Consider the following 25,735-nt stretch of genomic DNA (forward strand, 5'->3'; position numbering starts at 1 on the left):
TTTGTTAACTGTACATGTAAATTATCATACAATCAAACCGAGCCCCCAACACACACACACACACACACACACACACACACACACACGCGCGCACATACAAAACAATCCCCAGTCTGACACAATCCTGTACTAAGGAACAGATGAATTCACAATAGAAAATAGAAAAATCCCTTGGTCATTTGCTGTTTATGTCCAATTTCAAATCCAAACAGGTTTCACAAAGGCCAACTTAAAATGATATTCTTCGATGCATGTACGAAAAAAACTTGTGCATGTATGTTTGCATATAAATGTAGCTTTACACGGAATATAACTTTATATAAAAAGCATTCTGACATTACATTAAACAGCAAGTACATTTAATTGTGCATTTACATTACTACTGTTTACACAACAGCCACTAATAAATAGCTACTAATATTTTGTTTGTATATTGGAAACCACTTCGTCTATTAAAAACTAAGAAAGTTTGTGACAGAGATATGTTGGGAATTGTTCGGCTCAGGATCATTTAATTTGTGTTAATTAAAGGCAAATCTATGCAGAACCCAGCACTGTTGACACCCAAGAATGTTTCAGCAAAAACTGTGCAGAGAATCAAGCAGGGTTGATGAATGGAATAGATGGAAAATCCCAAATGGACCATTGAGTTCTGCAGCCGCTATCCTGATATAAACTCGTGGAACTCATGAAATCTGTGAACTTAGGCATGAAATCATGTGGTGACATAAATGACAAATGCAGTCTTATAAATTATCTCGACAAAACATTCAATATATTTTCCATTAAGCTACTGTAGCCACCGAAAATGACTTGAAAATGCACAGTTGCCCTTCTTTGTTAAATAATAAGGCTATATTAACATTTATTCTACCTGTTAAGGGATAATACTTCCTGAAAACAAAATACGCTGGAAATCACAATGGGTCAGGTAGCATCCATGAATAGACAGCAGGCTAACTTTTCCAGTCTAGGTGACTCTGCATCAGATGAAGAATCATTTAGACTCGAAACGTGAACTTGCTCTCTCTCCATGAATGCTGCCTGACCTGCTGTGATTTCCGGTGCCTGTTTATCAGTACAGATTCCAGCATCGGCAGTAATTTGTTCCGACATGGGATAATACTTTCTTGATACGAAAACAAACATGTTTTGGAGTTAGAAACTTTTGGGAATGTTTCTATTTTGAAACTATGACTTTGGGATAAAAGCAACAAATGTTTTAGATGAAAAAGATAGTGGGATATGAATTCACCTCAGATTGCAATACAGAAAGTGTGGTGGCAATTAATAGTTGATTTGAAGACCATCCAATTTTCCAATGACATGAATGCTGCTATGCAAGCTGAACTTATGCACCAGTGTGTCTAGAATGAAAACAGCTGGAAGTGGATTTTTAACTTGTCAATTTGGTGTCAGCCTAGCACGTTGAATTAGTTAGCTTCTGTAGAAACGATCCAATTTTCATTTCTATTAATTTAGACAGGCTTTGAAATCAAGATCTATCTCTCTCAACATAATTAAAAACAGAATTCAAAAATACTTTTAGTTAAGAGTGTTCTCTCTGCGACACTCAGAAGCAATGCGCAGTACAATGGACTGAACTATAAAGGAGGCAAAAAGGAGAAATGTCCTCTTGCCTTAGGTTGTAGGAGATCCCACTTTCGATGGAATAATAGCACCTGCGTGGAACTGGTTGGGTTTGTTGACTAGCCCACTACATTGCCCATCTTGTGCTATGTGGATATTAAGGATGACTCCAGTGCCTCAGATAACCATTTGTGCAAGAGGCAGCTTTGGTTGCAGCAGCTTGAGCTTTGGGCTTTGGAGCTGTAGCTGAAGCCTGTATGTTGCATTTGGTGACAGTTTTGTGGATTGCAAAACATAGTCACCCTGAATGTTTAAGGTATGCAGTGTGAGAATTGATGACCAGCAACCTGCCAAGAGGATAATGGTGTAACCATTTTTCTGTGCAAGGAAGATAATGTAGGTTAAAAAAGCTCAGCAGTGATCATATTGAATTATGGAGCAAGCTGGGTGAGCTGATGGCCTGGTTCTCTACTATTTTCTATGTTTCTATTTGTAGGAGGCCCCTCAGTGATCTTACGCATTACCACACCAATTAAACATCAACGGTAATTGTGGAATTGTCATACCATAAACACTCGAAGTAAACTTGTACACAATGCACACTGTTCTTGGTTTGGTTAATTAATTAATATATGCACGTGGATTAAGTAAGCAGGAACCAAGCATGTTCAAAACCAGAAATTGCTAGAAAAACTCAGAATCTGTGGACAAAGAAATAGAGTTAATGTTTTGAGTCCAGTGGAGGGACTCTGAATTTTTCAGAATTTCATAGGTTCCATAAAGTGCGGAAGCAGGCCATTCAGCCTATTGAGTCCACAATACCCCTCTGAAGACCATCCCACCAGGCCCACCCCCTCACCTATCAGTGCATTTCCCACCCTAGAAACCATGGGCAATTTAGCACGGCCAATCCACCTAACCTGAACATCTTTTGACAGTGGGAGGAAACCGGAGCACCCGGAGAAAACCCATGCAGGCATGGGGAGAATGTGCGAACTGCACACAGCCAATCACCCAAGGCTAGAACTGAGCCTGGGTCTCTGGTGCTGTGAGGCAGCCATACTAACCACTGAGCTACTGTGTAAAATAGAGATCCAAAACGGCACTGCTGGCATCAAATCATTGTTGGGTGCCCTGCATATTTCCAGCTAAGCTAGAATCAAACATGGCTCCCTGGTGCTGTGAGGCAGCTGTGCTAGCCACTGAGCCACCATACTCTTCTTTGCAACTGTTTTTGAAGAACGGTCACTGGACCCAAAACATTAACTCTGTTTTCTCTCCACTAAGTTTTCTGACAACTTCTGGGTTTTTTTTCTGATTTCCAGCATCCGCAGTTCTTTGCTTATTTAACTACCACACATACATCCTAAGTGACAATAAATGACTGTTAGAGAATCTTGTTCCGAAAGACTGTTTTATAGGTTCACTAGAAAGAATATATTTTTATTTAACAAAACTTAGGATTAAAAAAAAACCTTCTCTTCACCTATGTTTACATACCTTTCCAATTTGAAAACAGTCATCTGCTGAAAGAGCACTGGAGAGGGTTGGCCTGTAGATAATGGAAATATCATCTCCGGCCACCTGTAGAAACTCCCCTTTGACTAATCCCTCTGTGCTTAGGCTGTACACATCCTGCAGCCTCATCAAACCTTTGGCAGCTCCCTCTAGGTCCTCAGCTTTTGGCAGTTTCGCCTCGACTTTCTCATAACCGTCCTTTAGTGCTAAATGCAGTGTTGGAAGCAGTGTCAGTTCACCTTGTTGGGGATCTTAGTCTACAGGATTTACATTTTACACTTGTCATACTCTGCAGCTGGTGAAAATATGCAATATTTATCACTACGTAAACTTAAAGCCAGTAGAAATAGTGTGGAAACAAATTTTTAGGCACCAACGACTTAACCACAAATATTAGAAGAAACAAATGAAACATTTTTCACATGAAGGTCAGCAACCAACATAAAATTGTCAGAGATAATCTTTTACAGAACATTGATTAATCAGTTTAATACATTCCTATATGGTAATTCAGCTATTGTAATAATGAGGCATTTTTTTGGGCCACTTTCTCCCTGAAAATTTATACTTAACTTTTTTCACACAAATTTCACTTTCCTTTGCAAAGTTTGGCTAATGAAATATAGAAAAGTAGAACAGTACAGCACAGTACAGGCCCTTTGGCCCATGATATTGTGCCATCCTATTATCCTACTAAGATCAATCTACCCTGCATTTTACTATCCTCTATGTGCCTATCCAAGAGTTGCTTAAAAGTCTCTAAAGTATCTGACTCCACTACCACTGCCGGCAGTGCATTCCACACGCCCACCACTCTCTGTGTGGAGACCCTACCTCTGACATCTCCCCTGTACCTTCCTCCAATCACCTTAAAATTATGCCCCCTCATAATAGTCATTTCCACCTTAGGAAAAAGTCTCTGACTATCAACATTACAATAATGCTAGAGCATAATTTTATGAACGATGTCAGCGTTTTCCCAAAGCCATTATTCCAAATGTGTGAAACTACAATGTAAATACTGGTAACCGTTTCAACCTTAAAGGGCATTACAGTCCAACCCATCCCTCCCGGGTGACCCCACATGTGGACAATCTCACTGAGCTCAGGAAAGCAGGGAATAAAGTGTACCTCTCCTAACACTAGTGAGGCTGATAACAAACCAGAGACTGAACTTCCAATCTTTCTAATGTGTGGAGGCTTGAGCATTACCCTCAGTAAATCTCTGGAGAAGTCTAGAACATCTTAAATAACACCCCCAAGAGTCTAGTGCCTTGCTTTCAATATAAGTTGCTGCACCAGAATTAAACATTGCAACTGCAACCTAAGCTCGTCAACTCATTGCATTCGATCAACGTGTCAGTCAGTGACACTCATCAATTATATATAATCACTTGTGTGGTTGACAAGCTGTTTTACTATAAAAGACTGCAGTGTACATGGCCAGTTCATTGTTGATGACTTGAGACTGTATTGTTACCACAAATCCACTTCTTTAGTGTAATGTAAATAGCAGAAGAAAACTGATACAGAAAGCTTATCAGATGACAACAAAGTGTGAAGCTGGATGAACACAGCAGGCTAAGCAGCATCTCAGGAGCATAAAAGCTTGGCCTGCTGTTGTTCATCCAGCTCCACACTTTGTTATCTTGGATTCTCCAGCATCAGCAGTTCCCATTATCTCTGATCACAAGGTTATCAGATGAAACTGTTTATCCTTCACATTTTGGGATGTGACGATGATCGACTTAATGGATCTGAGTTTAACTCTGTGTAATTGAATTATTTTTGAATGTTTTAGAATCAGGCTGTATGTATATGTACATGTGTACATTATTGCACAAAAGTTGCAATTTGTAGTTCTGAATTTTTTTTCCCTTCAAGTGTTTATTTGATGTTGTTTAAGAAATGTTTTTAGACCTATTGATGATGTGCATGACTTCAGTGCATTGGGAGTTACACCATTACTATTCAAACATATTGACAAGTTTTCCATATGTGTTGCTGTTTTTCAGGAGTGAAGATTTATTCTGGACTCCTTTCCATTTATCTCACATATAGTAGGACTATAGATTGTTAAGGGTATATCTAAAGAAGTGTAATTACATTTTGTCTGAAAATGTGCAATGCGCACTTGTTGAAGATTTAGTACTTTGAATTATTGCACAAGAAAAAATTTGTTTTCCATTCAGATCCTGAAGATGAGTAACTATAATTATTGGGAAAGACTTCAGCTAATGGGACATTTTCAACCAGGGCACAGAAGTCTAAGTAGAGGTCTGATAGAGGTTTCTTTAGATTCCAAAGTAATTGTACAATTCTAAAAATGTTAATTGTGAAGAGGAAAGGCTACTGTCTCTTATGGGATAACCAGTGACAAGGGGTCTTCAATGTAAAATCATCAACATGAGACTGAGGAAATAAATTACGATTACTTATCAAAATCAACAGTTGAGACAGGAGCATTGAATTTATTAAGTGAAGAGCAGATAAATATTTGAAACAGAAACACAGCTACTGTAAAGAGTCAGTGAGATTTTATGTAGATTTGTCTAGCATTAGCTAGCACAGAATTCAAAGGGTTTATGTGTTACATATTTCTATAGTCATGTATAGATGTCAAATGAATTAAAGAATCTCTAGATTCTGGCAAACGATAAATCATGATACCTAGAACACAGCAATGTGTTCTTCATCAACAAATATAAGGCGTAATTTGCTGCTGGTGATTTGGTATGTTAGCCTAATGATGTTAATACAGGTGCTAACAGCTCACAAGTGGTTTCAAATCCCATTAAAGTAAGATTAAGACAAGAATCAGATGAAAAAGGGACCACAGACACTGCATGATTTTTGTAAAAGTCCAACTGGTTAGGTAGCATTCTTTACTGCACCTTCCCTACACGGACTTTTCAATAAGTGATGACTCTTAATGCTCTCCAAAAATTAAGAATGGACAATAAATATTGCTTGGCCAGGATCATCCATGATACAAAATTAAACACATGGAATGAATTGAATTGGCACCCCAGTATACTACTTACACATTTTATAAATGGTGATCTTTTAAAGCAAGAAAAAAAACTGATCAGTCAATAATAACTTTGCATTTTTACTGCTCGATTTGTGAAAGATTATATTGAAATCTAGGTCTACATCTGTAACCGTGGAGGATGCCATTTCACGAAGCATGAAAACCAAAAATGTTCAAACCCAAGATAACAAAGTGTGAAGCTGGATCAACACAGCAGGACAAGCAGCATCTCAGGAGCACAAAAGCTGACATTTCGGGCCTAGACCCTTCATCAGAGTGGGGAATGGGGTGAGGGTTCTGGGATAAATAGGGAGAGAGGGGGCTCCATTTTCTCCCCTTTGGTCCAGGAACTCCCTACCTACGTCCATGACACCACCCACACCCTCCACCTCCTCCAGAACTTCCAATTCCCTGGCCCCCAACACCTCATTTTCACCATGGACGTCCAGTCCCTACACACCTGTATTCCGCATGCAGATGGCCTCAAGGCCCTCCGCTTCTTCCTGTCCTGCAGGCCCGACCAGTCCCCCTCCACCAACACCCTCACCCTCAACAACTTCTCTTTCGATTCCTTCCACTTCCTACAGACAAAGAGGGTGGCCATGGGCACCCGCATGGGCCCCAGCTATGCCTGCCTCTTTGTAGGTTACGTGGAACAGTCCCTCTTCCATACCTACACAGGCCCCAAACCCCACCTCTTCCTCCATTACATTGATGACTGTATCGGCGCCGCCTCTTGCTCCCCAGAAGAGCTCGAACAGTTCATCCACTTCACCAACACCTTCCACCCCAACGTTCAATTCACCTGGGCCATCTCCAGCACATCCCTCACCTTCCTGGACCTCTCAGTCTCCATCTCAGGCAACCAGCTTGTAACTGATGTCCATTTCAAGCCCACCGACTCCCACAGCTACCTAGAATACACCTCCTCCCACCTACCCTGCTGCAAAAATTCCATCCCCTATTCCTAATTCCTCCACCTCCGCCGCATCTGCTCCAATGATGAGGCATTCCACTCCCACACATCCCAGATGTCCAAGTTCTTCAAGGACCGCAACTTTCCCCCCACAGTGATCGAGAACGCCCTTGACCGCGTCTCCCGCATTTCCCGCAACACATCCCTCACACCCTGCCCCCGCCACAACCGCCCAAAGAGGATCCCCCTCGTTCTCACACACCACCCCACCAACCTCCGGATACAACGCATCATCCTCCGATACTTCCGCCATCTACAATCCGACCCCACCACCCAAGACATTTTTCCATCCCCACCCTTGTCTGCTTTCCGGAGAGACCACTCTCTCCGTGACTCCCTTGTTCGCTCCACACTGCCCTCCAACCCCACCACACCCGGCACCTTCCCCTGCAACCACAGGAAATGATACACTTGCCCCCACACCTCCTCCCTCACCCCCATCCCAGGCCCCAAGATGACTTTCCATATTAAGCAGAGGTTCACCTGCACATCTGCCAATGTGGTATACTGTATCCATGGTACACAGTGTGGCTTCCTCTACATTGGGGAAACCAAGCGGAGGCTCGGGGACCGCTTTGCAGAACACCTCCACTCGGTTCGCAATAAACAACTGCACCTCCCCAGTCGCAAACCATTTCAACTCCCCCGCCCATTCTTTAGATGACATGTCCATCATGGGCCTCCTGCAGTGCCACAATGAAGCCACCCGAAGGTTGCAGGAACAGCAACTCATATTCCGCTTGGGAACCTTGCAGCCCAATGGTATCAATGTGGACTTCACCAGCTTCAAAATCTCCCCTTTACCCACCGCCTCCCAAAACCAGCCCATTCATCCCCTCCCCCCACTGCACCACACAACCAGCCCAGCTCTTCCCCTCCCCCCACTGCATCCCAAAACCAGCCCAGCCTGTCTCTGCCTCCCTAACCTGTTCTTCCTCTCACCCATCCCTTCCTCCCACCTCAAGCCGCACCTCCATTTCCTACCTACTAACCTCATCCCACCTCCTTGACCTGTCCGTCTTCCCTGGACTGACCTATCCCCTCCCTACCTCCCCACCTATACTCTCCTCTCCACCTATCTTCTTTTCCCTTCATCTTCGGTCCGCCTCCTCCTCTCTCCCTATTTATCCCAGAACCCTCACCCCATCCCCCTCTCTGATGAAGGGTCTAGGTCCGAAATGTCAGCTTTTGTGCTCCTGAGATGCTGCTGGGCCTGCTGTATTCATCCAGCTTCACACTTTATTATCTTGGATTCTCCAGCATCTGCAGTTCCCAATATCGCCAATGTTCAAACCCACGCAGCTTCGAAGTGAAAGCCAAAGACACAGGACTGTGCTGATGTTTGGGTGTAATGCAATACTAGCTTTGGATACAATCAGCCAGAAACTAAAGCAATGAATTTTATTTTTGTAATTACAATATTAAGTTAATATCTCCATCATGCTAGTTGTACAATTATGATCAGCTTACTGATGAGACAAAAATATTAATATTTAAACTTAGTCATTTACCTTGGATATTCTCAATGGCTTCATTGCTATACACAATATTTTGCCAGTCAGTTTGCAGCCTTTTTATAAGAGTATAGGCAAACAAAGGATTTGATATTGCTTTCTCAGGTTTCTGGTAAGCTTTGCTATGTAGTCCCTTTACTTTTTCATAAAATCTGTAATTCAAAAATAATTGAGAAATATATAACAGGAGAAGCAAGATAATGAACTAATTGAACAAACCTTTTTAGCCAAAACCAGTCAGACAGCATTTCTACAACAACCTGAGAAATAATAATGACATGAGAGATGTGTCAAGGCACAATGCAACATATTACAAAAACAATTACTTGGATTTCCACAATACTCAAGTATAAATGCTCTGGAGACAAAGAAGCTGATTGGGCTAAAGGTTGATGGGTCCCCTAGATCTGAGGAGTTGCACCCTAGGATTGCAAAGAAAGTAGCCATAGATATAATGAATATATTGTTAGCAATCTTCTGAAAATATTTAGATTCAGAAAAATTTCCAGAGGATTGGAAAATTGAAAATACAACACGCTTATTCAAAAAGGCTGGGAAACAAAACAACTATAGGCCAGTTAGCTTAATGTCTGTTGTTAGGAGGCTATAGAGTCCATTAAGAATGATATAATAACAGAGCATTTAGAAATACACAATATAATCAACACAATGGCTGAGTGATTAGCACTGCTGCCTCACAGTGAGCTTGATTCCAGCCTTGGGTGTTGTCTGTGTGAAGTTTGAACATTCTCTCTACATCTGCATGGGCTTCCTGTGGGTGGTCTGGTTTCCTCCCACAGTCGAAAGGTGTGCAGGTTAGGCGAATTGGTCATGTTAAATTGTCCACACTGTCCAGGGACATGTAGGCTAGGTGGGTTAGCCAAGGGAATTTCAGGGTTGGGGGGAATAGAGTCGGAGAGTGGGTCTGGGTGGGATGCTTTTTGGATGGTCAGTGTGAACTCAATGGGTCTAATGGCCTGATTCCACACTGTAGGGATTCTATGATTCTATTCAAGTGGAGTCAGCATGGCTTCATGACAGGGAGAAATTAGTGGAAACATGGGTATGGTGAGAGGGTGTTGGGTGGATGAGGAGGTGGGGACAGTCAGTTGTCAGCACTGTTCCAATGTGTGACCCTCTCAGGCAATGTCCTTACAGGGCTTTGAGTTCACCTACATCTTAATTACTCCTACTGTGATCAGTCTCAGACAATGTCCTTTACAATACATAGAATGGAGAGTTAGCCAAGCCTGCAAACTCAACCTGATCTCACAGAGTGGTCAGTATAACACCAGACACTAATAGGTGCACTCAATTAAACATGGACAAACCATCCCAACTTGTTTCTTTCAGAATAAAGGAAATGCCCCTAACTCCATTGATAACATCAAACCGTGCCAAATGTGGCATGCTAGTACAATTTGCTCCCTAACTAATTCATCTCAACAAATAATGATGACTGACACACGGATAAAGTGAAATCAATGTCGTGTGGAGCAATTATGAGTGAAATTTAGTTTTCATAAGCATCCATCCCACCATTATGCTCCCATGTCTTATGTTAATGATAATAAGGTTGGTCAGGAAAGTATTAGACGTGGTATGAAACCTTCCTGTTTGAACAGTAAGCCAGCCTTAGAGATAATGGGAACTTCAGATGCTGGAGAATTCCAAGATAATAAAATGTGAGGCTGGATGAACACAGCAGGCCAAGCAGCATCTCAGGAGCACAAAAGCTGACGTTTTGGGCCTAGACCCTTCATCAGAGAGGAGAATGGGGAGAGGGAACTGGAATAAATAGGGAGAGAGGGAGAGGCGGACCGAAGATGGAGAGTAAAGAAGATAGGTGGAAAGAGTATAGGTGAGGAGGTAGGGAGGGGATAGGTCACTCCAGGAAAGACGGACAGGTCAAGGAGGTGGGATGAGGTTAGTAGGTAGATGGGGGTGCGGCCTGGGGTGGGAGGAAGGGATGGGTGAGAAGAAGAACAGGTTAGGGAGGCAGAGACAGGTTGGACTGGTTTTGGGATGCAGTGGGTGGGGGGGAAGAGCTGGGCTGGTTGTGTGGTGCAGTGGGGGGAGGGGACGAACTGGGCTGGTTTAGGGATGCAGTTGGGGAAGGGGAGATTTTGAAACTGGTGAAGTCCACATTGATACCATTAGGCTGCAGGGTTCCCAGGCGGAATATGAGTTGCTGTTCCTGCAACCTTCGGGTGGTATCATTGTGGCACTGCAGGAGGCCCATGATGGACATGTCATCTAAAGAATGGGCGGGGGAGTGGAAATGGTTTGCGACTGGGAGATGCAGTTGTTTATTGCGAACTGAGCGGAGGTGTTCTGCAAAGCGGTCTCCAAGCCTCCACTTGGTTTCCCCAATGTAGAGGAAGCCACACCGGGTACAGTGGATGCAGTATACCACATTGGCAGATGTGCAGGTGAACCTCTGCTTAATGTGGAATGTCATCTTGGGGCCTGGGATAGGGGTGAGGGAGGAGGTGTGGGGGCAAGTGTATCATTTCCTGTGGTTGCAGGGGAAGGTGCCGGGTGTGGTGGGGTTGGAGGGCAGTGTGGAGCGAACAAGGGAGTCCCGGAGAGAGTGGTCTCTCCGGAAAGCAGACAGGGGTGGGGATGGAAAAATGTCTTGGGTGGTGGTGTTGGATTGTAAATGGCGGAAGTATCGGAGGATGATGCGTTGTATCCGGAGGTTGGTAGGGTGGTGTGTGAGAACGAGGGGGATCCTCTTTGGGCGGTTGTGGCGGGGGCGGGGTGCGAGGGATGTGTTGCGGGAAATACGGGAGACGCGGTCAAGGGCGTTCTCGATCACTGTGGGCGGAAATTTGCGGTCCTTGAAGAACTTGGACATCTGGGATGTGCGGGAGTGGAATGTCTTATTGTGGGAGCGGATGCGGCGGAGGCAGAGGAATTGGGAATAGGGGATGGAATTTTTGCAGGAGGGTGGGTGGGAGGAGGTGTATTCTAGGTAGCTGTGGGAGTCGGTGGGCTTGAAATGGACATCAGTTACAAGCTGATTGCCTGAGATGGAGACTGAGAGGTCCAGGAAGGTGAGGGATGTGCTGGAGATGGCCCAGGTGAACTGAAGGTTGGGGTGGAAGGTGCACCTACACAGGCCCCAAACCCCACCTCTTCCTCCGGTTCATTGATGACTGTATCGGCGCCACCTCTTGCTCCCCAGAGGAGCTCGAACAGTTCATCCACTTCACCAACACCTTCCACCCCAACCTTCAGTTCACCTGGGCCATCTCCAGCACATCCCTCACCTTCCTGGACCTCTCAGTCCTCATCTCAGGCAACCAGCTTGTAACTGATGTCCATTTCAAGCCCACCGACTCCCACAGCTACCTAGAATACACCTCCTCCCACCCACCCTCCTGCAAAAATTCCATCCCCTATTCCCAATTCCTCCGCCTACGCCGCATCCGCTCCCACGATAAGACATTCCACTCCCGCACATCCCAGATGTCCAAGTTCTTCAAGGGCCGCAAATTTCCGCCCACAGTGATCGAGAACGCCCTTGACCGCGTCTCCCGTATTCCCCGCAACACATCCCTCGCACCCCGCCCCCGCCACAACCGCCCAAAGAGGATCCCCCTCGTTCTTACACACCACCCTACCAACCTCCGGATACAACGCATCATCCTCCGACACTTCCACCATTTACAATCCGACCCCACCACCCAAGACATTTTTCCATCCCCACCCCTGTCTGCTTTCCGGAGAGACCACTCACTCCGTGACTCCCTTGTTCGCTCCACACTGCCCTCCAACCCCACCACACCCGGCACCTTCCCCTGCAACCACAGGAAATGATACACTTGCCCCCTCACCTCCTCCCTCACCCCTATCCCAGGCCCCAAGATGACTTTCCACATTAAGCAGAGGTTCACCTGCACATCTGCCAATGTGGTATACTGCATCCACTGTACCCGGTATGGCTTCCTCTACATTGGGGAAACCAAGCGGAGGCTTGGAGACCGCTTTGCAGAACACCTCCGCTCGGTTCGCAACAAACAACTGCACCTCCCAGTCGCAAACCATTTCCACTCCCCCGCCCATTCTTTAGATGACATGTCCATCATGGGCCTCCTGCAGTGCCACAATGATGCCACCCGAAGGTTGCAGGAACAGCAACTCATATTCCGCCTGGGAACCCTGCAGCCTAATGGTATCAATGTGGACTTCACCAGTTTCAAAATCTCCCCTTCCCCAACTGCACCACACAACCAGCCCAGCTCTTCCTCCCCACCCATTGCATCCCAAAACCAGTCCAACCTGTCTCTGCCTCCCTAACCTGTTCTTCCTCTCACCCATCCCTTCCTCCCACCCTAAGCCGCACCCCCATCTACCTACTAACCTCATCCCTCCTCCTTGACCTGTCCGTCTTCCCTGGACTGACCTATCCCCTCTCTACCTCCCCACCAATACTCTCTCCACCTATCTTTACTCTCCATCTTCGGTCCGCCTCCCCCTCTCTCCCTATTTATTCCAGTTCCCTCTCCCCATCCCCCTCTCTGATGAAGGGTCTGGGCCCGAAACATCAGCTTTTGTGCTCCTGAGATGCTGCTTGGCCTGCTGTGTTCATCCTGCCTCACATTTTATTATCTTGGAAGCCAGCCTTAGATTCCGCTTTTAAAGAGGAATTGCTGGAAAAAGCTCAGCAGGTTTGGCAGCATCTGTGGACAGAAATCAGAGTTAACATTTTGGGTCCAATGACCTTTCCTTTGGATTCATCATTGTCAACTGATACAAGTTACTTCACCAAAAAAAACTTGCCCCATGACTAAATCACAACTGTTTTGCATGCATGGCACTGGCACTTTGAATTCTAATTATAATTGCAAAGAAAACAGGAAAAAGAGAGAAAACTAAAGTATTGCACAGTTCTGGTTAGACATCAAGGACAGCATGCTGTTGACAAAATCCAGATTAAGTGTTGTACGATTAACCTGTCTATTGGAGTTAAAGCAGCTGGTGATGCAGCAGTTCAGAGACAGGATGGCAGAAGGGTAGGCAAGGACTGACAGTTGCAAAACATTGAGCAATATGTAAAGATTTGCTGACGAGAACAGGTTATTCACAAAGGACACATTAATCTCATGGAGCTTGACAAGGATGTGAGTGATCGGTTCTATTCACTGTTTGAAACACAGCACAGTCGGTTCTGCAATGACACACATTCCGGCAAAGTGAATTGGCCATAATACGATTGACAAACAGGGGAACGCTATTTCCAGAATGCAAGCTTGTTGACTATAATGCAATTCCATCGGTGCGCGGAGGAGTTGGCATCGACATCACATGATTGTGTCACAGGCTTTGTTGTGAATGCATACAATGTTGGCACCGAAAAAGTCTCTGCATTGGCATCACGTGATCATTTCGTGGGCTTAGTCATGAAGTGCTTTCTGTGAGAGGTTCAGTATAACCTCCTCCCCCATCAAATCATCTTCACATGGTTTCAAGATAAATCAAGTCATCTTGACGGGTTTTCAAGGTAAAGTGTTAAATTTACTTTTATTTCATTATTGGATATGAATTAAATATTTATTCAAACTGCGCTATCCTTTGTGTTAGGCTTTTGAGTGATTTTTGAGCAATTTTGAGTGATTTTTTTGGTGGTCTGCCCATAACCCCACTTTTCCCATAGGCCCCATTATTTCTATAGTGCAATTTTCAATAACACGATGCTGTGCAGCAACACAATTATTGCATTATAGCAGAACCAACTGGAGTGACAAGAAGCGTGTTTAAGAATTGAATTCTCAAGATGATTAAGACGTGAGCTGGGATTTCAGCAGGGAGTGAGATAGAGGTTGGAGAGTAGGTTTGTAATTAACACAACATCAGACAAGGAAAAATGGTTAAAGGTCATCTCAGAATGTAACTGTTGGAGAGCAATTTTCTTAAGGAGTCTTAGTCCTGTGTTCAGCAGCACAAATCTTAGAATCCCTGCATGTGGAATCAGGCCATTCAGCCCAAGGAGTCCACACCAACCCTCTGAACAGCATCAAATTCAGAACCACTCCCCTTACCCTATCCTTGTAACCCTGCATTTTCCATGGCCAATCCACCCAACCTACATATCCCTGAACACTGTGGTTAATTTAGCATGGTCAAACCATCCAGCCTGCACATCTTCAGACTGTGGGAGGAAACCAGAGCACTCAGAGGAAACTCACACAGATGTGGGGAGAATGTGCGAACTCCACACAGACAGTCGCCCAAGGGTAAAATCAATCCCGGGTCTCTGGTACTGTGAGGTATCAGTGCTCACCACTGAGCCACCATACTGCCCTTTTGACCTTTAGCATGGGAGTTCCCGAATTGTGACCAAGGGATTGGAAAGGAACGGTGAGATAATTCCAAGTCAGGATGACGTCTGATTCGATCAAATCGATCTTTATTCGGAGCTCCTTACCACGCAGCCTGGAGGAGGTCACTGGAGGCAGGCTCCCCCCAATAAATTGCAGGGTATTTATACATTCTACCTGTCAATGATTACCTTAAATATTGACATCAGTGCTTGCCATCTTCCTCTGACTATTATGACCCTTCTGAGAAATTTGCCAGGTACACCATACTGAGTGGGTGCTGTTTGGTACTTTGTGAAGCGGCGATGGGTTATCTTCCTGAGGTATTGATGACTGAGTAATGATTTGTAACTACTCCCTTACAATACTATGTTTTCTGGTGTCCTTTCATGAGGTTACATGTTTGTACCTTTGTTATACATCATTTGGTCCTTGGTCTTTAAACTAGTTGTCCTTCAACCCCCTCAGCTGGTGACTTCTCTTTACTATCTTCAGCCATTTAGAATCATAGAATCCCTACAGTGTGGAACCAGGCCTTTTGGCCCATCAGGTCCACACCAACCCTCTGAAGAATATCCCACCCACCGTAGCCCTGCATTTCCAACGGCAAACATACCTAGCCTACACGTCCCTGGGCACTATGGGCAATTTAGCATGGCCAATCCACCTAGCCTGCACATCTTGAGACTGTGGGAGGAAACCAGAGCATCCGGGGGAAACACATGCAGACACGGGGAGAACGTACAAACTCCACACAGGCAGTCGCCCAAGAGTGGAATCAAACCCAAGTCACTGGCACTGTGAGGCAGTAGTGCTGGGCACTGTGCCACTTTTATCTAAAGGATGTTAGTTAGTTGGTTGCACTCACAATTTCAGCACACCTACATGTATAATATATAATGGCAATCATTTAAAAAGCCTTTGATTATGGTGAGATCACATTTTCCCTTCTAACCTGCACTAAATAACAAGTTTGCTCTTTCCCACTAAGATTTCTATGAGGCCCTTCATTATCTTATCTGGATGCCATGGGCGTGAAGGCCATGATTGTAAATGTGCAGATCGCTGCCTCAACTAAAAATTCTCTTCAACCATGGGCAGCTCCAACATTTTAATTGGAGAGTGACCTGGGAGATTGATGACATTTGATCAGGTGCTCATGAAAATCAAGAGTAGCTTAGAGTTTGTCAATTTTAAGCTGAAGGAAATTTCACCTGATGCAATGACTAGAATTTAGATTTGCAATCTACACAAGTAGATGACTACCCAGGGTGTGGCCTACGTTGTTAATGGATAACATGTAAATGTTGAATGGTGGATGAAAGGGGGACAATGATTGAGCTTTGGTGGTCACTACAGATGACCCAAGGGCTTTCAATGAAAATACTATTGAAAGGTGTAGTCACAGCTTCTGCACAAATATATTGGGACGTCCAACATAAAACTGTAATGAATCCGGTTAACAGATGACACTCACACAGTGCCTAACATAATGAAGCATCTCAAGGTGTTTCACAGAGATATTTTTCTTGATTTGTTTTATGGTGTGTGGGCTTCATGGATGAGGCTTGCATTTAGTGCACATTGCTGAAAACCTGGTGGTACCTGCCTTCTTAAACTGCTGTAGCCCTTGATGTGTTAGGGACATCTAGTGCTGCTGACAAGGGAGGTTTTGCATTTTGACTCAGTGGTTGTGAAGGAACAGCGATACAGTTCCAAGTCAGGATGATGTGTGACTTGAAGGGAAACGTGCCGATGGTGGCGTTTCCATGCATTAACTGCCATTGTCCTTCTAAATGAGGGTTTGGAAGGTGCTATCACAGGAGCCTTGGTGAGTTGCTGCAGTGAATCTCATAAATGATATACATTGCTGGCACTGTGTAATGCTGACGAAAGAAGTGAATATTGGCTATGGTGGATGGGATGACAATCAAGTGGGCTGCTTTGTCCTAGATGGTATTGAGCTTCTAAAGTGTTATTGGAGCTGCATCCATCCAGACATGTGGAGAATATTCTATCACACTCCTGACTCGCTTTGGGGAGATGAGTTATTCACTAAAGGATTCCTAGCCTCTAATCCGTTCTTGTAGGCACTATATTTCTATAGCTGGTGCAGTTCAGTTTATAGTCAATGACAACTTCCAGAATATTGACAGTGAGGGATTCAGTGGCGTTAATGCTATTGAACATCAATGGGAGACGATTAGATTCCTGCTGTTAGGTGGTTTTTGCCTGGCATTTGTGTGCTGTGAATCTTGCTTAATACTTATCAGCCCTAGCTTGGACATGGTCAGTTTGCTGGCACTTGGACACAGATTATTTCAGAATCTGAAGAGTCAAGAGTGATGCTAAACATTGTACAATTATCGGCAAACATCTCCACTTCTGACCTTATGATGCCAAGTAGGTCATTGATTAAGCAACTGAAGATTGTTGGTCTAGGACATTATCCTGAGGAACTCCTCTAGAGATTTACTGGAATAGGACAGCTGACTTCCAACAACTATATGCATCTTCCTTTCTGCCAGATATGACTAATTAGCAGAGTGCATTCCCCAAGATTCCCAATGATTCCTGTTTTGCCAGATCTCCATGATGCCACACTCAATCAAGTTCTATCTTGACGTCAAGGACAAGTGACTCCCATTTACACCTCTTTTGTCCACATTTAGACCAAGCTTATAATAAAGTCAGCAGTGAAACTCAAAATGGACTTCAATGAGCATGTTATAACTAAACAAATGGAGTTTCATAGCAATGTTGATCATACCTACCGTCACTATGCTGAGGATTGAGAGTGGACTGATGGGGCAGTAATCTGGCAGGTTGGATGTGTCTTGCTCTATGTGTGCATGTATTTTAGCAATTTTCCACATTGTCGGATAGATGCCAGTGTTGTAACTGTACTGGAAAAGCTTGACTAGGGGAGCAACAAATTCTGGGGTGTAAGTCTTCACTACCATTGCTGGAATGTTGTCTGGGTCGATAGCCTTTGGAGTATCCAATGCCTTCCGTGGTTTCGTCATTCCAAATGGAGTCAATCAAATTGGCTGAAGACTGGCATCTGATGCTGCGCGCTGCTGAAGATGGCCATGATGGATCGTGCACTCTGCACTTCTGGCTAAAGACCATCACTAATCCTTCAGCTTTATCTACTGCTGACATGCTGGGCTCCTCCACCTTTGAAGATGGTGAGATGCGTGCAGCCCTCCGCATTAGTTTGTTATTTAATTGTCTAGTTCTTTCACCACCATTCACCACTGGATGTGGCAGGACTGTAGGGCTTAGATCTGATTGGTCAGTTGTAGAATTCCTTAGACCCATCTTTCACATGCTGTTTCTGCTGTCTGATACATAAGATGATGTTTGGGGTCAGCTATAGGTTGATCCATTAGTGAGTTTATAATCATCCACAAATATGTAGGAGATAGTTAAACATCAGTATTATTCATCCATCTTTGATCTAAATTGAAGGAAGTCCTCAGTTCTTCAGCAGGAATATTCTGACATGGTTTTAAAGTATGTGGTGAGGAAAACAATTGTCTCATTCATTGGTGCAGGTGATGTGAGTGAGTATCTCCTCAAATTTATTATAAAATGCTTGTCTGCAATCTGTCCCTTACTATCTGTTTTATGAACTATATTAAGGAATGTCAATAGACCATAAGACCATAGACATAGGAGCAGAAGTAGGCTGTTCAGTCCATGAAATCTGCTCCACCAATCAATGAGATCATGGCTGATCTGATCATCCTCAACACCACCTTCCTACCTTTTTCCCATTACCCTTGAGGGGCTTAGTTTTGGCAGTGTTTTAAAGTGAGTGGAGGTAGATATAGGAGAGACGTCAGAGTTAGGTTCTTTACTCAGAGAGTGGTAGGGGCATGGAAAGCATTGCCGGAGAGTATAGTGGAGTCGGCCTCATTAGGGGCATTTAAGCAGCTATTAGTTAGGCATATGGATGATAATGTAAGGTAGGGGCGAAGGTGCGATAGACCTTAGGGTAAAAGTTCGGCACAACATCATGGGCTGAAGGGCCTGTACTGTCCTATGTTCTATGTTCTATCTATGTTTACTGATAAAAAATCTGTCTATCTCAGCTTTGAATATAATCAATGACCCAGCCTCTACTCCCTTTTGTGGTAAAGAATTCCACAAACTCACAACCCTCTGAGAGAAGGAATTCCCCATCAACTAGGATATTGTTAAGCTGATGCACATTAGCATTTCTGATCAATGTTCAGTATTTCCAGGCAGTTTCAAATCATGCATGACTTTAGATCAAATAAGCAGTCAGATAATTAAGGTAAAGAATGCTTTGCATATTTCAAGATTTCACTATTTGTTACATATTTCATGGACACAGAAATTGTAAGATTTTACATATTGATATTATGGCTCAGCACATATAATTTTCTTTGGTACTCCTCTGTCGTACGGTACGAATTATCTGATTTTAGCTGTAGCCTCAGGTGTTCATTGTCTGAAAACCTGCCACATTGACTCATTGACTACAGTGGATCTGTAGAAGGTGATATATAGCCTGTTTAGTACGAGATTTCATTGCTTCAGGTAACACGAGAGGTTTAACCAAAAATGCACACTGCCTAAGGGTAGAAATTTGCTGATTCTGCATTTGTTTTCATGGCATAAACTGGGCCAAAGTGTCCTTATTGGTGAGAAGGAGCATCGCTCACCATATTAATACAGCTATTAGAAAGAAAGGTGGCAAGGACAGCAAAGTGATCACAGGAACTGGCCCAGTTCTTAGTGGAAATTTAATGTATGTGATTTTCTTTATGACATTTGCCTTGTCATGCAACCTAAAACCTTTATTTACTATTCCCACTTTTGTGCATGTTAATTAACAGAGCAGACTTATAACTGATTATACAAACCCCTAGAGGAGTTTCATGAAATAAGTTTGCATATCACTTCCTTTCTCTTTATTTGTAAGAAGCCGTGGGCATATGGCAAGCCAGTCCAGCAACTGCAGCAGACTCCTGCAAAATGAGCCGACCCTTTATTGCATAATAATCAAATGTGAGGCTAGATGAACACAGCAGGCCAAGCAGCATCTCAGGAGCACAAAAGCTGACGTTTCGGGCCTAGACCCTTCATCAGAGAGGGGGATGGGGAGAGGGAGCTGGAATAAATAGGGAGAGAGGGGGAGGCGGACCGAAGATGGAGAGTAAAGAAGATAGGTGGAGAGAGTATAGGTGGGGAGGTAGGGAGGGGATAGGTCAGTCCAGGGAAGACGGACAGGTCAAGGAGGTGGGATGAGGTTAGTAGGTAGCTGGGGGTGCGGCTTGGTGTGGGAGGAAGGGATGGGTGAGAGGAAGAACCGGTTAGGGAGGCAGAGACAGGTTGGACTGGTTTTGGGATGCAGTGGGTGGAGGGGAAGAGCTGGGCTGGTTGTGAAGTGCAGTGGGGGGAGGAGACGAACTAGGCTGGTTGAGGGATGCAGTAGGGGAAGGGGAGATTTTGAAACTGGTGAAGTCCACATTGATACCATATGGCTGCAGGGTTCCCAGGCGGAATATGAGTTGCTGTTCCTGCAACCTTCGGGTGGCATCATTGTGGCAGTGCAGGAGGCCCATGATGGACATGTCATCTAGAGAATGGGAGGGGGAGTGGAAATGGTTTGCGACTGGGAGGTGCAGTTGTTGTTGCGAAGGAAGGTGAGGGATGTGCTGGAGATGGCCCAGGTGAACTGAAGGTTGGGGTGGAAGGTGTTGGTGAACTGTTCGAGCTCCTCTGGGGAGCAAGAGGCGGCGCCGATACAGTCATCAATGTACTGGAGGAAGAGGTTCACCTGGGCCATTTCCAGCACATCCCTCACCTTCCTGGACCTCTCAGTCTCCATCTCAGGCAACCAGCTTGTAACTGATGTCCATTTCAAGCCCACCGACTCCCACAGCTACCTAGAATACACCTCCTCCCACCCACCCTCCTGCAAAAATTCCATCCCCTATTCCCAATTCCTCCGCCTCCGCCGCATCTGCTCCCACGATAAGACATTCCACTCCCGCACATCCCAGATGTCCAAGTTCTTTAAGGACCGCAACTTTCCCCCCACAGTGATCGAGAACGCCCTTGACCGCGTCTCCCGTATTTCCCGCAACACATCCCTCACAACCCGCCCCCGCCACAACCGCCCCAAGAGGATCCCCCTCGTTCTCACACACCACCCTACCAACCTCCGGATACAACGCATCATCCTCCGACACTTCCGCCATTTACAATCCGACCCCACCACCCAAGACATTTTTCCATCCCCTCCCCTGTCTGCTTTCCAGAGAGACCACTCTCTCCGTGACTCCCTTGTTCGCTCCACACTGCCCTCCAACCCCACCACACCTGGCACCTTCCCCTGCAACCGCAGGAAATGCTACACTTGTCCCCACACCTCCTCCCTCACCCCTATCGCAGGCCCCAAGATGACATTCCACATTAAGCAGAGGTTCACCTGCACATCTGCCAATGTGGCATACTGCATCCATTGTACCCGGTGCGGCTTCCTCTACATTGGGGAAACCAAGCGGAGGCTTGGGGACCGCTTTGCAGAACACCTCCGCTCAGTTCGCAACAACTGCACCTCCCAGTCGCAAACCATTTCCACTCCCCCTCCCATTCTCTAGATGACATGTCCATCATGGGCCTCCTGCACTGCCACAATGATGCCACCCGAAGGTTGCAGGAACAGCAACTCATATTCCGCCTGGGAACCCTGCAGCCATATGGTATCAATGTGGACTTCACCAGTTTCAAAATCTCCCCTTCCCCTACTGCATCCCTCAACCAGCCTAGTTCGTCCCCTCCCCCCACTGCACCACACAACCAGCCCAGCTCTTCCCCCCCACCCACTGCATCCCAAAACCAGTCCAACCTGTCTCTGCCTCCCTAACCGGTTCTTCCTCTCACCCATCCCTTCCTCCCACACCAAGCCGCACCCCCAGCTACCTACTAACCTCATCCCACCTCCTTGACCTGTCCGTCTTCCCTGGACTGACCTATCCCCTCCCTACCTCCCCACCTATACTCTCTCCACCTCTCTTCTTTACTCTCCATCTTCGGTCCGCCTCCCCCTCTCTCCCTATTTATTCCAGCTCCCTCTCCCCATCCCCCTCTCTGATGAAGGGTCTAGGCCCGAAACGTCAGCTTTTGTGCTCCTGAGATGCTGCTTGGCCTGCTGTGTTCATCTAGCCTCACATTTGATTATCTTGGAATTCTCCAGCATCTGCAGTTCCCATTATCTCTGATACTTTATTGCATAATGTCAGCTGCAGCTGCCCAACCACACTCTCCTTCTCAAGATGTTTCTAGTGCTACTCAATGTCTTAAAATGGCACATAATCTATTGAAATTGGTATAATTTACAACCTGGAGTATCCTGAGAGTGCAGTTCTTTCAGCAAATAAATCAGAGCAGACGTGCAGACTTCAAATGCAATAAATACCAATTAGAACTAGTTGGTCCAACTTTTACAAGTCAGAAGGTTAGGAGTCAGTGACCTGAGCTCAAAATCCAGGATGCCAACCCAGTGCATTACTGAAGAGGTTCTGCACTGTTAAACATATTGTCTTTTGAATTAGGCGTTAAAACAAGGCTCCCATCATTCATCCAGCCACCTCTCTCATGTGAAAGTAAAGGATCCCATGGCACTGTTCGAACAACAGCCGGGTTAATATTCATTAATTATTTCATTCTGGGCTCTTGTGCATTCTCAGTGTTAATGTCTTGATTAGTATTTATCCTTCAATCAAAAACATTAAAACAGATTATCTGAACAGGATCAACCAACAGTTTGAGGGAGCTTGTTCATCTAAAATTAGCACCATTATGATTGTGGCTGGACTGCAATAGAATTTAATTGTCTATAATATGCTTCAGGGCATTCGGCGGTCATGACAAGTGCCATATAAATGCAAGACAGATTTTATTATCCAAGTGAACTTAACTTGAAATATTAATGGATAATAAAATTGTGTTACCATTAGAAATAGCCTACTTTTGTGCCACAGAAACACTAGGCCCCTTGAAGGAAGTTGAAAAATGATTGGAATCAGACCAAAAGCTAAAAAAAACTACTTAAATTAAAACCACTTCAAGGTTGATCTTAGATGCTCAGGAATACCTGTGCATTTTAAGCAAATTTTAATTCTGGATGAGAAAAGAAAATACATCAAACTGAATTAGCTGAAAAGAAAAAGTTCAGAATGAACAAAGTCCTGCCTAGAAGAGACATAAATCAATCCCAGTGTCAGGTATGTCACAAATATTTACAGTGCTGGGAACTGGCCAAAACCTTTTATGTCAGATCTAACAGTTATACCCTGAAGTGTGGATAGAATTGTAGCACCTGTGATCTGGTTTGTAAATCCCATAACTAAACAATAAATCATAACAGAATATCATTTAAAAGATTTAATCACGGTGCGAGAATCTGCACCAATGTTAAACAATAGTTTTTGTAAGTGAATGAGTTTTGAATGGGTTAACTTTACTTTCAGGGAACTTTTGTGAATGTGCTACACATAATTCGGCTGCCTGTTAGCCTGAGAAAATAAATTTAACCAGCACTGAAAGATGGAAGTTGCTGTGTAGGGGAGAAACATTAATGAAAATATAATCTAAATTTATTCATTTCACAGGCAGACTACGAAAACCTTTCGTTAAAATCATTTTTTTAAAATCATGGAAAAGAAATGTAAAAGCACTGACAAATTTATTGAACTCAGAGCGAATTACAATCCTACCGTTTCAGGTCGTCCATTCTGTACATCTCATTTTCAATGTAAGTTTGTAAATGTTGCACAAGCACCTTCTCCACGGCGATTTCCTCCTGGATGTGGAGAAGGGAGGTGTAAACGTCTCCCCGAGTGGGGGACAGCGAGGAGCCGCTCACCACGTCGAGTAACAGGGAACTCAGCAGCAATAGCATTTTGTAAATCTCCCGGCCACTCCTCAGGCAGACTTCCCTGCTTTTCACCGTTAAGCTGAACTTCTGCACCAGTGCTCTCTGTGATGGAAACACTCGTCTTTTTTAAAAAAGAGTGGGGATTGTGTTTCCAGAGTATTTCAGAGAGAGTCGAGTCTCCCCTTACTCCAGGATTCATATTCTCCACATTCCAATGAAATGGGTCATTTTTTTTAAAGTTACTGCTGGACAGTGCAGCTGCATCAGCTGAGCAATAGGCAGGGAATGCTATTTCACTGATGTCGGAGTGGTTTCTTGGCTCAGACTTCTCAACAAGCGCCAAGGGGCAAGAGAGAAATGATGTGCTGTCTTTATAGGGAATTTGCAGAGCTAGACTTTGCCGTTTCGGCAGCAGGGCAGATTTCTCAGTCTGCCCGCCACTCCATTGAGACAAAAGAAAACATGCTTCTTGGCATTTCGTTCCACGCCCCACCTCCCCCAACCCCAAACTGAGAATTTTTATAGCTCATTGCTGCAATTATACATTGTACTTCACTATCCTGAGATTGAAATGTTGCGGCAAACTGAGTTTAGAGATAATCATTTTCATGACAAGTGTTGATTTTGCATCTTGGATCACTCCTGCTGTGATTTACCCCATTCGAAACCCTTTAGCATGATTCACGTAGTTGCAATTTGGGTTTATTAGCAAATAAACATTGTACACCACGAACCACAAAAAAAGGGTTTCTGGAAGTAGTTGGTCATTTTTTTCTCTCTCTGAGGAGGGAAAAGGAGGGTTTAAAGCCAATATGAATGACAGAGGGAAAGCCAGATGTGTTGTCTTAAGAAAATTCATTTGCTGGCTTGGAGACAATAATGACTGCAGATGCTGGAAGCTAGAGTCAATAGATGCGAAACTGGACAAGGACAGCATCCAACAAGTAGGAGAGTCAACCTTTGGTGCTGAAAGCCTTGGTCAGGCCTGGGGAGGGGGAAGGGAGCCCAGAAATGTATAGAGGGAGGGGTGGTGCGTCTGGGGGGTTGAAGGGTAGGTGTGATGGTGATAGGTACTTATAGGTAGGGGATTATTACAATTGGGATCAGTGGGAGGGTGTAGCAGATAGGTGAGTAGGAAGATGGACAGGCTGGGTCAGGTCAGGGAGGCCAGCAGGAGGGGAAGGGCTGGACATGGGGTTGGAGGGATTTTGAAGCAAGTGAAGTCACTACTGAGGCCGAAAGAACTGCAGCTGCTATAAATCAAGAACATTAACAAAAGTTGCTGGAAAAGTTCAAGGGACAACAGACCCGAAACGTTAACTCTGGTTTCATTGTCACAGATGCTGCTAGACCTGTTGAGCTTTCCCAGCAACTTCTGTTCTTGTTCAATATTGAGGCCTTTGGGCTGTAAGCTCCCAAGGCGAAATATCAGGTGTAGTTCCTCCAGTTTAGTTTTGGCCTCACTCTAACAATGAAGGAGGCCAAGGATAGACTTGTCACCACGGCAGTGGGGGCGTGGGGGGGGGGGTGTGTTAAAGTGGATGGCAACTGGCAGGTCAGGTCCGTCGGTACATGTAGAGTGCAGACGCTCAGCAAGCCGGTTTCTGAGTCTGTGTTAGGTCTCCCTGATATAGAGGAGGCCACATTGAGAGCAACAGGCACGAAGGATCAGGTTGGACGAAATGCAGGTGAATCTCTGCTGGATCCGGAAGGATCGTTTGGGGCCCCGGACAGAGGTGAGAGGGAAGGTGTAGGGGCAGGTATAACACCTCCTGCAGTTGCAGGGAAAGATACCGAGTGTGGTGGGGAAATTGGTGGGGACTGTAGAGCTGACAAGAGAACTGTGCAATGAATGGC

The 25,735-nt window shown here is 44.9% G+C and overlaps 1 protein-coding gene across 2 annotated transcripts in view; it reads right to left on the reverse strand.

Annotated features, from left to right (window-relative positions):
• p4ha3 (prolyl 4-hydroxylase, alpha polypeptide III) overlaps window positions 1-24,313 on the reverse strand; it is an 83,704-nt gene extending 59,391 nt beyond the window's left edge. For both annotated transcript variants that reach the window (XM_059646766.1, XM_059646767.1), the window contains exons 1-3: window positions 23,718-24,313; window positions 8,630-8,784; window positions 3,091-3,314 (exon numbers count right to left, since the gene is read on the reverse strand). In XM_059646766.1, coding sequence (XP_059502749.1) covers window positions 3,091-3,314; window positions 8,630-8,784; window positions 23,718-23,902 — 564 coding nt within the window. In that variant the 5' untranslated portion in view covers window positions 23,903-24,313. The remainder of the gene's footprint in view (window positions 1-3,090; window positions 3,315-8,629; window positions 8,785-23,717) is intronic.
• Window positions 24,314-25,735: the final 1,422 nt, after the last annotated feature.

Source organism: Stegostoma tigrinum, chromosome 6 (genome assembly GCF_030684315.1).
Source record: "Stegostoma tigrinum isolate sSteTig4 chromosome 6, sSteTig4.hap1, whole genome shotgun sequence".
Taxonomy (NCBI): domain Eukaryota; kingdom Metazoa; phylum Chordata; class Chondrichthyes; order Orectolobiformes; family Stegostomatidae; genus Stegostoma; species Stegostoma tigrinum.